Source organism: Emydura macquarii, unplaced genomic scaffold, assembly GCF_026122565.2.
Source record: "Emydura macquarii macquarii isolate MOO-44397 ecotype Brisbane River unplaced genomic scaffold, CSIRO-AGI_Emac_v2 contig_1041, whole genome shotgun sequence".
Lineage (NCBI taxonomy): Eukaryota > Metazoa > Chordata > Testudines > Chelidae > Emydura > Emydura macquarii.
The window spans coordinates 1,323,496-1,336,270 of record NW_027131178.1 but is presented as its reverse complement, the minus strand read 5'-3'; the positions used below and the strand labels follow the sequence as shown (position 1 = coordinate 1,336,270).

The 12,775-nt window shown below is 44.8% G+C and overlaps 1 protein-coding gene across 7 annotated transcripts in view; it reads left to right on the top strand.

Moving 5' to 3' along the window:
- The window catches only part of PKHD1 (PKHD1 ciliary IPT domain containing fibrocystin/polyductin), a 366,705-nt gene that overhangs the window by 101,899 nt on the left and 252,031 nt on the right, over positions 1-12,775 (top strand). For all 7 annotated transcript variants that reach the window (XM_067544968.1, XM_067544965.1, XM_067544964.1 and 4 more), the window contains one exon: positions 1,415-1,565. In XM_067544968.1, the coding sequence (XP_067401069.1) occupies positions 1,415-1,565 (151 nt within the window). The remainder of the gene's footprint in view (positions 1-1,414; positions 1,566-12,775) is intronic.

Below are 12,775 nucleotides of genomic sequence, written 5' to 3'. Positions count from 1 at the left end.
TGTTTCTGAATTTTTTATGCGGAAGGAATTTGGTTGTCTCAGTCCAAATTTGCAGTGACTAGATGTCCACATTGCAAAAAAACACTGCCAGATAGGTTGAATTGATTTGGCAGGCTTGATTTCCCACCCCCCGCCTTGCACCTTGTGTAACCATTTACGCCCGAGTGTACAATGAGTGTGTGATATGACCAAATCAGAGTAGCAGCAGTTTTGCACTGGTGTAAATGACTGCGCAAGGTGAAAGGTGGTGGAGAATCAGGCCCAGAGACTGAGCTGCCTTCTCTGTCATAGGTACGGTGACTGAACTAGACCGCCTTTAGGTTGAGGTTGAGTAGTGCTTCTGTCTGTGTTGTGACGGTTTTGTGGCTGAATGGGGGACTTTGTTTTTCTGAAATCAGATCTAAATTCACACACAAATCCACTAACACACTCTCTGATTTCTCAGGGGGTGGGGGAAGAGGGTGGGAAAGGGGGAGAGTTGGGGAAAGGAACACAAAATGCAGCCATACGTGAAACTGGGCATTATACTTCCTAAGCCTGATCAAAAGCTCAGTGAAGTGAACTGGGAGGCTTTCCTTTGATTTCAAGGGACTTTAGCTCAGACCCTCACAGCTCCCCATAATAAAATGCTACCAAAATGAGCAGCTGTCAGCAGCAAGACCCAGTAAAAATATCCCTCACCTATTCCCTTTGCGGCTGCTCCTTCCCTCTGTGTGACAGGAGCCTTTGTAGCCGAGTGTCTTAGGATAACTGGCACATATATCGAATCTGCTTAGTCTGGGCTGTTAAGTAAGTTTAATTAATTTACTAAGTTAATGTTCCAGTGCTAGCAACAAAGCATCGTTGCAATCAGCTGGGGAGAAGGAATTGGAACCCTAAATGAGCTCATTTTTTCACAGTTGGAATTAGGGACCAGTTAGCCAGTTGTGTGGTTTTCCAATTTCTTCGCTTGCCCTAAGGGAGTTGCAAGTTATTCATTCCCCATTGCTAAGTGTGAGTAAGATAGGGAAAGCTGGGGAAAGGAGAGGGGGGGATCCAGACAAACCTACTTGGTGCAAGCTTAGCTTCCATCTTTGACTGTAGCAGTGTCAATTCCTTACTCCTCGTCTGCACTTACCTCCTTCCCTTGGTCCTGGAAGAGCATTTGCTAGCATTTATAACTGTTTTGTGCAGCTGAAAGGCATCACAGAGATATTTACTGCATGTATCGTCATCAGAAGGGTTTGCAGATAAAGGGGGGGGGGACAAATAAACAATAAAAGAATGGAAACAAAATTACAGAAATTTGCAAAGTTTGACAAATGGTGGGCAGGAGTTGCCACAAGCTAATGGCTTGCAATGATTAATAAGAGTAAAAATAATTGCATTTCATTAAGATTGATGACACCCCATTTAACCTCCTTTCTCGTTTCAGCCCTAAAGTGGAAAGAGATGAAGTTCTCATCTATAATAGCTCCTGTAACATTACCATGGAAACTGAGGCAGAGATGGAGTGTGAGGGAGCTAATCAGCCAATTACCGCCAAGATTACTGAGATACGAAAAAACTGGGGCCAGAACACTCAGGTATAATCAAATCTTTTTTACAGACTGATTCAAACAGCTTAAAATTAAATTTGTAATATTGTGTACATTTAAAGGGAAAAAAAAACAATTTAGGCTGAGCAGTGGCAATATATAATATTAAATGCTCTCCAACTCTGAATAGCAATTCTAATGCACAGCAGCTGAATTAATGGTTAACTATGGTTAATCATATATTGATCAAATATAAATGAGGCTACCTTGTTTCCTTTAACTTCCTTTATAGCTTATGCCTTGTTTCTTTTTAGACTCCCTTTTTATGTATAAATGTCAGCTCTGTTCCTAATGTAGTTTTCCCCTTATCTTTATTCCTTTGTCAAAGTTCCCAACTCAGGAGATTAAGAGTTTTAAATCACCTTTGGAGCTTTAACACTAAACAGTGGTTCTGTCCAAATAATCTCTTTTTATGTATTTATTTGTACCCATCTGACATTTGAAAGATGGGTCAGTGTGTATGAGAGAGAGAGAGAGTGTGTATCATAAACAGGGAACAAAATTAACCCCTCCCACCCCTTTTAAAAACTCTGTCTATATTTTAATTGCAAGCCCGTGAGCCACTTTCTTGTTCTCCCTTAAAAATCTCAAGGGTGTGGCCCTGTAGCGGTAGAAAACTCTATAGATTAAATGAGTTCCTCATTGCTGCTGAAGTGCAGGTGGTGTGGAGAGTTTGGTAAATGTAAAATGTCTCTTCACCACTACCTTCACCCTCAATGTTATTTGCTCATAACCTTCAAAACAGACTGTGTGGGAGCCTGGGCGTGTCAGGTCGTGTTAGAAAATGCTGTTCTCATGATGGTGCAGACGGCTCAGTTGTCTATGCATGTTTGCAACACATTGGGCCTGATTCACTTTTGACGTGCGCTGGCGTAATTCAGGAATAACTCTTCTGGAGTCAGTGGAGTTAGAGCCATGTAAAATTGGGGGTGACTGAGATGAAGCAGACCCTTCAGTTCACTTTGCACGATCAGTTGTGCCCTTTATTTTTGGTAAATCCTCACATAAACAGAGTATCATGTAATCTACTGAGCATGGATAAGACCTAGAAAACAGAGGTCCTGTTTGCTCTGTGTCGATATTAAAGATTTTGTGGTAACTTTTAACCATGGTGTCCTTGGCTGAAATTTCCTTCTCCCTATCATTGTATATTGTGCCATCTAGCTGATTCCCTCCACTCCAGAAGGAGCTGCATTGCTATAGCCTAGTGATCCCTGTATGTATATAGAACCAAATTCTGAAGTCCTTATTGGGTCAAAATTTGCTGAATTTTGTCTGTAGTTTGTAATGCTTTTTTGGAGGAAGGCCGCTCTGGTTATTACTACAGCTGAATCTCTTAAAATGAGATTGTTAATCTCCACTCCCTCAAAGCATTTTAATTTTGTTATTGCCCATTGTTTTAAGACTCGGTCTAGGTCCATTGTGTTGGCCTCTAGAAGACTACATAGGACTTTTCTTTCCTGGTTGATGCTGTCCACTTTCATTTTAGCAAACACATTTCCTTGGGCTTCTAGCGCTTTGAAAGGGTCAGGATGACCATTTTTTTTTTGTTTACTTCCTCAACTGTTAGCCAGGATCACTAATCATAATATCAGTAGTGTGCACAGCTAAGGAAAAATGTTTTAGTTCAACACTGCTCTGGGGCCAACAGGATGACCTCTTTGAACCAATCTGTGTCCACCCGGTGGCTACTCTTTATTTTTCTTCCCCCCCCCCAACATGAAGCACAGAACTCATTCCCAGTTGTATCATACACCACAGGCTCTGGTGTATATGAGCTACTGCGTGCTGCCATCAGAACTGCTCTGTTGTGTGTCATAGACCCTGTAGTCCCAACACTGAACGCGGATTGTCCTTTCACTTGAGCGCCTGAGGCCTGAGCTTTGGAAGCAAAAAGAGGATCCAAGTTCCGTCGTCATAAGCAGCTGTGCTGGGTGGCATAGTAAAAATCACCAAGTCTTAAGTGGCTTGAACAAACTGAGGGGGGAGGTGTGCAGAAACAGGGATGCTTTTGGTTTTGCAGAACCTTGTCAGACGAGTTGTGGTTCTGCTTAATGAACCCAGAGGCGTTTTGGAAGTAGGCCTCATTTTATCCATCTCCCCCAAATTGGTGGGGTGCTGGGGGGTGGGAGTAGATGTGTGTGTGGGTAGTTCAGATAAATGGTTTCAATTTTGGTCCCTTTCTAGTTGACAGCAGCCGGTTAAGATTTATGACCGAGTGCAGCATATGCATGCTTCACAGTAGAGGTTTAAATCATGTCATGTGAACTGGCCTTACCTTTCCACTGGAAATAATGGTCCCCAGCTTCAATACCAGACAGTGAAATGCATTAACAGCATCCTGTGCATTTGGATAATGGCACTATTAACAAGCAGCACAGCGCACCATAGCAGAAACGGGACTTCCCCTCTTTGTAACAACACCTTACACTTCCATTGCACCTTTCAACGAAGGCTCTCAGAACACTTCGCAGACGTTGGGGCTGATCCTCGGCTGCTGGAAATCTGTGTAGCTCCGCTGACTTCATGCTCAGCTGATTTACTCCAGCTGAATATCGGGCCCATTATAACAATGACCTTGTTTATATTGTGGGAAAGCCTAGATGCCCCAGTTGTGAATACTGCCCGTTGTGCTAGGGCCTCTGCAGACACAGAGTTGGAGACAATCCTTGCCCCAGAGAACTTGGAATTTAATATGAGGCAAGATGCAGCATCCGGTATGTGTGACAAAGGCAGGGATGGCAATGAAAATGAGGGCAATAAAAATGTGGGTACAAGAGTAGCTGTTAAACCATTTGGTAGTTCATGATGGCTCCAAATATCTCTAGTGAGGAAAGATGGTCCAGTGGTTAGGGCACAAGTTTGAGATTTGGATTCAAGTCCTTGCTCCGCCACAGACTTCCGGTGCCTTGGGCAAGTCATTTATCATATGATGATAATGCTCTTGAGGATGGTTCAATAGCAGCTACTAAAGTTAGACAATTTTAAATCAGCAGGTCCAGATAACTTGCACCCAAGAGTTTTAAAAGAGCTGCCTAAGGTGTTTGCTGGACCTCTAATATTGATTTTTAATATGGCTTGGAACACTGGAGAAGTTCCAGAAAACTGGAAGACAGCTAATGTTATGCCAACATTTAAAAAAGGTAAATGGAACAGGTTGCCTGCAGTGAATCAAGGGCATGAGCACCAACCTCAGACACACTGTCTAAAATTTGCAGATGACCCAAAAATGGGAAGCATAGTAAATAAAGGACAGTTCACGGATTTAATGTGCCCCTCTCCCTCAACCTCATCCCTGTCACAGTCGTTTGCCCATAGTCAGTGAAGGCCCAGAGTTCAGAGGTGCATTCATGTGAGCTCACCTCCCACTGGGGGAGGAGGGACAACAGACACCTTGCTTGCTCCATCAGATGCTCGCCCCACCATTGTCCACTCTCGTGCTGCCCACTTGCTTTGTTGGCCATGTGCTCCACCGTCTCAGCCGCTCCACCATCAGCTGCTCACTCCACTACAACCTCTGGGATGACTTGAGGTCCCACCACTTAACCTAGATTTCTGTGATTTCAGCTGTTAGTGCTCACTGCTAGTGCAGGCTGGGCAATCAGCTTTTCCAGAGACCCTGTCCTAAAGCAGGTCTAATGCTTAGACTCAGTTATCAGTGGTTTCAGCTATTTTGATCTGCAACAACCTCCCCTCCCCCAATGGAATCTTAAATCAGCTCCATTATTACATAGCAGAGAGTCAAATGGCATCTAGGACCCTTGATCAGGACTCTCACCACCAGCTATAAACACCTGTCCCATCCTCTTTACTGGATTATGGCTTACCTACCCACTGCTTAGCAAGCACAGTTCAGGTGAGGCTGAACCCCTCAATCAGGACACACCAAGCACAGTTCTGCTTCCCTTGAGTCACGCAACAAGGAAAACAACCCTTTATTACCCTTGCACCCAATAACAAAGTGACCTGCAGTCCAACACCCGCCAAAAGTGAGCATTTGGGTAAAGCAGCTCCATCATGCTGCTCACCTAGGCAGAGTGGGTGTGTCCATGCAAACAAGGACAGCTCCTGAAGTCCTCTTCCCCAGCTCATCACTAGATGGCAGGAGAGAGCTCATTCAGACCCTGCTTACACCTAAAATGGGGATAATACCATTGCCCTACCTTACAGGGGTGCTGTGAGGATAAATACATTACAGACTGTGAAGCACTCCGATATTATGGTGATGGGGGCAATATAAGTGCCTAAGAGATTTTTAAAATGATTGGTAAATTAAATCAGCTGATTTCAATTGATGCCCCGCCCACCTGGTTATAGCTTCACTCAGATTTCCACACAAATGAGCACAGCAACAAATAAAATCCATCTCTTTTCCAATGGGGATGTGCGTGTGTAAACCCCAGGCACTAGCACTGGTGAAAGAAGTGACACACAGGTTTATTCTATCTGGACATAGACTCTGAAGACCAAATGTCCAAAAGTGGCCACTGATGCTCTAGTCCTGTAAATTGACCCATGCAGGTGAGCCCCTGTGTACATTTGAGCCCTGTTAAATTCAATTGGTCTTGGCAAAGGGTCCTGCAGCTCAGTTTACAGGATAGGGACCTAATCTTGCCTCAATTTTGGGGCATCCAGCATAGGACTGGAATGGACCTTCTGGGTCATTGAGTCTACGTCCCATCATATAATCCCATTCATAACCTTATCAAGCTCCTTCAGACACTCAGGCCTGGTTTTCAGAAATGGTGAATAGCTGAGGCTCCTGTTTCACCTTGGTTTAAAATCAGGCCCTAGGTGTCTCAGATTGAGCATCGAGGATCAGTAGACATTCTTGAAAACGTGGCCTCTGCCTATATACCAGTGTTTCAACCCTCCACGTTATCTAGACGCCACTAACAAATGGCATGATCCTGAATTCCTTGCTCAGACAAAATGCCCACTGAAAACGGGGGGCAAATCATCAGCTTATGTAAATTAGCATAGCTCTGTTGGCTTCAGTGGAGCTGGGACAGTTTACTCCAGTTTACAACTTGCCCCTTCAGGATTAGTCTCCAAACCATTCGTTTGAAATCCGTCTTGGATTTAGCTGCAGATTTCTAATGTCCCCAAGTGGGTTTAGAGGTGGAGACTTTACCCCATTGGCTGTAAAGTTCTGATCCAGATAACAATGTCTTCAAATTTCAGGGCATTGGTTTGCCCCATTATAGAAATCAGAACCAGTCACTAAATCCAGGTCTGTGTTTGAATGTCCCTGAGAATGGGGACAGAGATGTTTGAAATCAGGGATTTTATTTCAGATTTATGTCTCATCTGTATTGTGTTGGAAATACCTGCCACCATATGATTTAATTAGGCCATGCATGCAAAGTGACAGGTCTCTGCCCCAGCAGCCTATTAACGTTTGCAAATTTCTCAGTTAATAACTGGGGAAGAACAGTGGAATCTCTCTCTCTCTCTCTCCCTTTTGGTATCTGTATATAATGCAATTTAGCCTACTTGAAATAATAATAATAATAAAAAGCTCTGATTGTCTATCCCATAGGACTTAATTAGCTCCCGGTTTCATGACACACTGGGTAATGGCAAGATACAAATATAAAAAATGTTCTACTGCTCAGTCACTACCTGTCCACTTTACCCCTGGTGCATAATGAGTTGTCAGCCACCATGATACTGATGAGATGTGTAAAACATGCTGATAACACAAGGAGAGGATGCTCGTGGGAAGCTTAGACCAGGCTTGAGCGTCTCTGAACCTATTATGCTTAGTGAGCCTTCAGATTATTATTCCGGATCACTGGACCGGACCTAATCATCATGCAAGCATGCTGTTTGAGCAATGTTTTCCTTGTACTGACTTCCCTCCTCCCCTGGCCCAGATGGGTGGTATAATGTATGTTGCAGGGCAGATGCCACCTATATTAAGTCAATCGTTGGAAAACCTAACTGGTATGGTAGTGAATTTGCTACAACCCAACCCTGGAGGCAATCCCATTACGGACTAGAAGGCTAATAAAAAATAACATGCTAGATAAAAATGCTATCCAGGATTACCGCGATGCCTGTGTAAGATGTGCATCCCTGCATACTGTACAGTCTACAAAGTATGGGCGGTAGATTCTTCTCCACTGCGGGCCTGCAGCTCTGAAATACCCTTCCTCCTCCTCATTCAGCGGAGCAGATCGATGATATTCTTCCAGGCAAGACCTTCCTAGGGCTGCTTGTTGTGGTGGAAGGTGTGTGGGGGGGTCTCTCTGTTGCTTGTTAAGGATGAGACATTGGCATCTTTTCGCTCCTGCTCTTGCACTGGGGCAGGTGGCTTATTTTGGGGTCAGTTGTGTTTTTAGTTACCGGTGCCTAACAGTTAAACTTTATTATCATGATTAACGCCAGGAATGCTCAGCATTTCCTCCTTGCCGGCAAAGCTTCTTGCAGCTGCACCATCCTCCCAGGCCCTTTTGTTCCTTCTCTTCCACCAAGCCCTTTTACTTCCTCCCTCCCTTTCCATCTTCTTCTCATTCCTTCATGCTGTCCCCATTGCCCCAAAATCCTGACTCTGGCACAAAGGGTGATCGCTCTTAGATCCATCCGCAAAACTCTGCTTTGACAGGAGGCCTACAAAAGACCTGACAGTGTCCTGTGGCCACTGCCTATCATGCTGACCAATACCATCTCCTTGTTTCCTTGTGTGTCCCCATCTATCTGTTGTCTCTTGTCTTAGAAGAAAAAAGGATGGTCCCTGCAGCAAAGAGCCTACAGTCTGTTTGTGTACAGCACCTAGCACAATGGGGCTGCTACTTCAATAGAAATAATAATAGTTTTCCTGCCATGACTACTAGTGTCAACCCACCTGTTGTTATACTTCTAAACACAGCAGTCTACAGTGAGAATCCAGGAGAATTTGTGATTGCCTTGCCTTGTCTTGTCTGTCTAAGACCAGGTCTACACTACACACTTACGTTGGTATAACTACGTAGCTCAGTGATTGAAGAACCCCTGAGCCACTATAGTCATACCAACCTTAAGCCCCCAAGTAGACAGCCCTATGTTGGTGGCAGAGCTCTGTCCTGTCGACTTAGAGCATCTTCATCAAAGTGCTACAGTGGCACAGATGCTCTGCTGCTGCTGCCACGATGCAGGGTTTGTAGTATAGACCTGCCGTAAGCTTGTGAGGCAGGAGTTGTGTCCCCTTCTGTCTTTTGCCCAGCATGTTTATTCCTACTTAACAAATGACTGTTACTAAACTTTAAGACTCTATTGAAACAGTACGACAGCGTCGTGCAAAAAAATACTGTGCTGCTGGAGTCATCGTTAATCAGAACAGGCATAAAACAGACGTCCTAGCCACTGATGAACATTAAAAGATCCAGAGACTCTTTTTCATAGGAGAAGGTGTTTTACAACAGGTATTCTGGCCAAACTCCACCTCAGGTGGTTATGTTCTGCCTTCCAAAAATTCCCCTTGCAATTTCAGTTGCATACAGTGGTATTCGCTAAGTATCGTGATCTGTTGGGTTGTGCAGGATCTGCACTACCAAACAGTGACTACATTCCCCCCAGAGGTGGCTGCATTGTATTGCTAGGTGAAGTTATAACTATCCGTCTCTTTCCTACCTCAATGCCAAAAGGGGATGTTGTGAATTTTAATTGCTTAATGTTTGTAAACTACTTTGAGGTCCTCATAAACAAGATGCTTCAGAAAGACCCAGTGCAATTCTTCCCTCCTCCACAGCTTTCACACATGATGATGCTACTCTTCAAAAAGAGTTCTCTGGTCCACATTAATCTGCAGCATATAGATACTTTACACAGAATGCTTTCAACAACCAGATGATGCATTTGAGATATCTGTGTGATGACCAACGGCTCCTTCAGTTTTAAGTATTTGGTATCATGTCTTGAAAAGTGTAATTAAAAAAACCCCTTCCTTTTATTAAACTCTTGCAAGACTTCCTTTAGTTCTCGAAGGAGCAGCTCTGCCTGGGAAAATTCAATCAGTTTTGAAACTGATTGAGTCAAACCCTGTGTGGACGCTCTTAAACTGGGCTCCATACAAAGTTTTACACCTATTTAAGTCAGTGCAACTTTCCTACGGTTTCTAGCAACAAAAGGGAAGGGTGAAAGAGACAGCACCCCTTCGTAGTGCTGGGAATCATTTCTTCTCATGTCTGTCTATTTTAAGTACTTAAGACCTCCAGTATGGTAGCATCTGAACTTCTCACAGTCTTTCGTGTATTTACCCCTGTGAGGTAGGGAAGTGCGACTGTTCCTGTTTTACAGATGGGGAACTGAGGCCCAGAGAGACTTGCTTAGAGTCGCACTGGAAGCCTGTGGCAGGGCAAAGATGTGACTGTAAGTCTCAAAGGTCCTAGTCTAATGCCTCAACCACTGGACAAGACTTCCTCTCCCAGCAGGGCCTTGCTCTGGTCAGAACACTACTGAGGACATTTTACAAGGACTGGGGGCTGCCCTGTCAACAGTCAACAGGGGAGAGGTGAGAGCCTACCTTGTTACAAGAACCCTATTGCTGGGTATCAGGAGTTCTGATCGAGGCTTTCTCACTGGCTCCTTGGCCAAGTCACTTGAAATCTGCATTTCACTTTCCCCACCTGTGAAATGGGGCTAATGTCACTTCTTCACTTTTCAGCACCACCCAGGAAAAGAACAGTCTGCTGGGAAGTGTTGAGTAGCAGCCGTCTGCTTCTCATGCAGTACCCAATGCTGCTCTGTTTAAGTAGCAAACATTAATGTGGGTTCCAAACCAATCGCTGCCAGCTTACATTGATACGGAAGCAGACAACCTCCCCAAACTCATAACATGTTCATAGGATAGGTTTTCCCCCATTTCCCTTCAACATCTTCCCAGCTTCTCCTTCCCTTTCCCCCGACTCTCTCTCTCTCATACACAAGGAAGGATGGTTTTCTGATTAACACGCTGGCTTGAGATTCAGGAGCAGAGTTGGTTAAAACTGTTTTTTATTAATTTTTTTTTATTATTACTTAAAAGACATATTTTTGTAAACCAATTTTGTAAATCTCAGTGCCTCTCCTGCCCCCACCCCAGATTATCCACTTTCTACATTTTGTTGTCTGTTAGCTTGGCTATGGAGATGCCCTCTGAAGGGGCGCACTCAAATATTTGCGAGCCACAAAAAGATGGAAAAAAAAAAAAAAGTCTATTGTTAAAAAAAAAAAACCCAAACAAAATAAAACCAAAAAGCCAGTCATGGGGTGCAGATGCTATCGGTGCTGACAGAGATATCTTCTGCAAGGTTGTTAAGATGTAGAGAGCCAAGATGGCTTCCGCAGTAACCACAGGCAATGTGAAGAGATAAATGGTTGACCCTAGCCTGTGTCAGGTTAGGATTGATGCCACTATCAGCCCTAGTGCCTTTGCAATGATTTTTTAAAAAATCTCTGATAGAGTGTGTTATCTAGTTAGTGGCATGAGGGCAATAGCCCGGAGGGACTGGGAAGAGGAAGAGAGAAAAGAAAAAGAAAAAAGGTCATTCCGGGAGGACAATCTTTGTCGGACTAAATGAGGGAAAAAAAAGACCTCGCACAAAAAGGGGAGGTAAATAAATAATAAAAGTGGCTGCTAGGTGTTTGGGGAAAGGATAAGTGAAATTGCTTCTTTCTCTTTTGTTGTAAGTGGGAGAGGCCTTTGGGCTGCAAACGGAAATTTAGGAGATGTGCTGAAGATTTTTTTTTTTCTTTGCTTGAACTTTTTGAAGCCTGATGTACAGCTTTACGTTTTTCTTCCCGCCTTCAGGAGCAAAACCCAAGGGCTGATCTGGGTCTCGCTCTCACAGCCCTTCGCACGCATAAATCCATTGACTCCAGTGGACTGGGGTCCTGATCCTGCACCTGACCCCATTGAATAATGAGGCCCCGCGCTGTTGTTGCATGGAGGTCTACTGGTGTGGAGTCACTTCCCCCCACTAGCAACCCAAATCCCATTGAACCTTTGCCTCGATTTGAAATGGTGTGAGATCAGACTCCCAGCTGAGAATGAGACCCCTCCCTAGTCCTATAACTAAACCACTTTCCCTCCCCCCACCAAAGACAGGTAGATGCAGAGTGGCAATGGCTGCTGTTTATTAAAAGGCGCTTCCTCCAGGGAACGGAAAGCAAAGCTTTACCCTTCTTTTGGAGGAGAAGGCTGAATTAGGGTCCTGTGGGTTCAGGGAACGGTCTGGAGGGCTGGGGGTGAATCTGCTCTTACTTTGCTCCAAGGCTGTTGCACGATTTCTTTTGCCCAATCCTCCAGTTTGTTTAGGTCCTCACTGCTGCTGCCAGTTTTCCTGCTTAATTGTGACAGAAATTCGAATTGATTCAGTCAGCATTAAGGCAAAATTAAAAAAAAAACAAAAACCCAAATCTCTGTCTGAAAATGAGGCTTTGATTCTCAGTCTATTAGCCTTGCACGTTAATTTAGTTGTTTACGGCATTTATTTAATGTCTGTGCAAACCCGGGCTGCTGGAGTGCCAGGGCCAGGATCCTGTTCTGACTGAAATCAAGGGCCCCTAATGGTATGTCTACACAGCGTTTTGGACCAAGCTTCCCGGGCCGGGTTGCAGAGTGGCAATGGCTGCTGTTTATTAAAGGCTCTGGCGGATGGGAACGGAAAGCAAAGCTTTACTCCTTCTTTTGGAGGAGAAGGCTGAATTAGGTCCTGTGGGTTCACGCTTGCCGGGCTTGTGCTAGCGCTCTAAAGCTAGCTGTCTAGACAGCGTTTTCAAGTCATGGTGTGGGCCCTGAAGCCCATCCCTCTCCCTAGGCTTCAGAGCCTGAGCTCTAGCCATTGGAGAGTTGGTTCCGCCTCGCCCTGAGCCTGGTGTAAGCTAGAGCAGCCTTCAGGCAGCTCTAATTTACATCATTGACATAGGACCCTACTCTACTGGCGGATTGTTGTGGCCCACTTCGCACTCCGACCATGCTACCTGCACAGGGAAAGGGTGGAGATGGAGGTGCAGGGCCAGGCTGTCATTCAGATGCATCAGGCAGAGAATCCCTTCTGCCAGAGGAATTCTCTACTGACCATTTGCAGCTGGATAATGGCCCCATGATGCTACTGGAGTGACACACAGTGGCTATAACCCAGTTTGGAAATCTGGCCCTCCATCCCCAGATGAGAGACAGCTCCAGAGTGATAGCTGCCCACTCAGCTCAACCGGTGTTGTCACCCTGTAATCAC